Source organism: Protomyctophum parallelum (assembly GCF_964188405.1).
Source record: "Protomyctophum parallelum genome assembly, chromosome: 9".
Classification (NCBI taxonomy): Eukaryota; Metazoa; Chordata; class Actinopteri; order Myctophiformes; family Myctophidae; genus Protomyctophum; species Protomyctophum parallelum.
The window spans coordinates 52390464-52392963 of record NC_139706.1 but is presented as its reverse complement, the minus strand read 5'-3'; the positions used below and the strand labels follow the sequence as shown (position 1 = coordinate 52392963).

Genomic DNA, 2500 nt, shown 5'->3' with positions numbered 1-2500 from the left:
TGGTGCTTGTAGATCTGTGTTCACTATAGCGCTGTGGTGCTTGTAGATCTGTGTTCACTATAGCGCTGTGGTGCTTGTAGATCTGTGTTCACTATAGCGCTGTGGTGCTTGTAGATCTGTGTTCACTATAGCGCTGTGGTGCTTGTAGATCTGTGTTCACTATAGCGCTGTGGTGCTTGTAGATCTGTGTTCACTATAGCGCTGTGGTGCTTGTAGATCTGTGTTCACTATAGCGCTGTGGTGCTTGTAGATCTGTGTTCACTATAGCGCTGTGGTGTTTGTAGATCTGTGTTCACTATAGCGCTGTGGTGCTTGTAGATCTGTGTTCACTATAGCACTGTGGTGCTTGTAGATCTGTGTTCACTATAGCGCTGTGGTGCTTGTAGATCTGTGTTCACTATAGCGCTGTGGTGCTTGTAGATCTGTGTTCACTATAGCGCTGTGGTGCTTGTAGATCTGTGTTCTGTTCACTATAGCGCTGTGGTGCTTGTAGATCTGTGTTCTGTTCACTATAGCGCTGTGGTGCTTGTAGATCTGTGTTCACTATAGCGCTGTGGTGCTTGTAGATCTGTGTTCACTATAGCTCTGTGGTGCTTGTAGATCTGTGTTCACTATAGCGCTGTGGTGCTTGTAGATCTGTGTTCACTATAGCGCTGTGGTGCTTGTAGATCTGTGTTCACTATAGCTCTGTGGTGCTTGTAGATCTGTGTTCACTATAGCTCTGTGGTGCTTGTAGATCTGTGTTCTGTTCACTATAGCTCTGTGGTGCTTGTAGATCTGTGTTCACTATAGCGCTGTGGTTCTTGTAGATCTGTGTTCACTATAGCACTGTGGTGCTTGTAGATCTGTGTTCACTATAGCGCTGTGGTGCTTGTAGATCTGTGTTCTGTTCACTATAGCTCTGTGGTGCTTGTAGATCTGTGTTCTGTTCACTATAGCTCTGTGGTGCTTGTAGATCTGTGTTCTGTTCACTATAGCTCTGTGGTGCTTGTAGATCTGTGTTCTGTTCACTATAGCTCTGTGGTGCTTGTAGATCTGTGTTCACTATAGCGCTGTGGTGCTTGTAGATCTGTGTTCACTATAGCACTGTGGTGCTTGTAGATCTGTGTTCACTATAGCGCTGTGGTGCTTGTAGATCTGTGTTCACTATAGCGCTGTGGTGCTTGTAGATCTGTGTTCACTATAGCGCTGTGGTGCTTGTAGATCTGTGTTCTGTTCACTATAGCTCTGTGGTGCTTGTAGATCTGTGTTCACTATAGCGCTGTGGTGCTTGTAGATCTGTGTTCACTATAGCTCTGTGGTGCTTGTAGATCTGTGTTCTGTTCACTATAGCGCTGTGGTGCTTGTAGATCTGTGTTCTGTTCACTATAGCTCTGTGGTGCTTGTAGATCTGTGTTCTGTTCACTATAGCTCTGTGGTGCTTGTAGATCTGTGTTCTGTTCACTATAGCGCTGTGGTGCTTGTAGATCTGTGTTCACTATAGCGCTGTGGTGCTTGTACATTCACAGGTATATGAATTATTGCCTTTATTGCAGACTCTGGGTCCAGAGAAAAACATACAAAATACATCCGATAATAAACAGTCCAAATGTACATGTTAGACAGGCATCTGTGACGGTTATAAATGAAGGCGTTTAAGCCAATAAGGCCTTCTAAGGCTAGAGGAGTGAGCATCTAGTGCAGCTTTTGACAGGGTTATTAATACTGACGATGATGCTATTCACAGACTCACTGCATCCTCTAGTGGTACACGGGGGTACTACACCTGGCTGGATGTTATTATTATTATGGTTACCTGGGCGACGCCCACACAGGTAGAAGGCCAGTCGGTCTGTCAGCTCATACTGACACTCTATGAGCCGATCCGCTAGCTCTGTCTGCCCCGCTTGTCTGGGGAGAGAGAGAGAGAGAGATAGAGACAGAGACAGAGACAGAGACAGAGACAGAGACAGAGACAGAGACAGAGACAGAGAGAGAGAGAGAGAGAGAGAGAGGGAGAGAGAGGGAGAGAGAAAACGACATGAGTCTACCACTGTTTGTCTAGAGAGAGAGACGCACACGTCACCAGGGCGCCACCTACCTTTTCAGTTGGTAGCGCCACCACAAATTAGGTAGCACCAACTTTTTCTTTGTATAGCGTATTAATACATGACCTTATCACCAAGGCTAGCAAAGGTTTTGTTGGCTGAAGCATAAATGCCTTAAATTAAGCACATAACATGTTATATTTCTCACTCACACATTCTATAGGAAATTATTATAATGAATTAACCTATAGTGCATTTTTCCATATCGTTATTATCATTTGGCTACTGTATATGAAACAGAAATGAGACACACCCCTTACCTTCTGCATGGGCATGTCCAACCTAATGGCCAATAAGGATATTTAACCCATTCTGACCTGAGATCAGATTCATACGAGGTTTCCACTGGACACACACTGGTCTGATGAACCCATTCTGACCTGAGATCAGATTCATACGAGGTTTCCATTGGA

The 2500-nt window shown here is 44.8% G+C and overlaps 1 protein-coding gene across 6 annotated transcripts in view; it reads right to left on the bottom strand.

The window, feature by feature from the left end:
- Positions 1-2500, bottom strand: part of git1 (G protein-coupled receptor kinase interacting ArfGAP 1) — a 44515-nt gene that overhangs the window by 21431 nt on the left and 20584 nt on the right. For all 6 annotated transcript variants that reach the window (XM_083773007.1, XM_083773008.1, XM_083773009.1 and 3 more), the window contains exon 7: positions 1796-1890. In XM_083773007.1, the coding sequence (XP_083629133.1) occupies positions 1796-1890 (95 nt within the window). The remainder of the gene's footprint in view (positions 1-1795; positions 1891-2500) is intronic.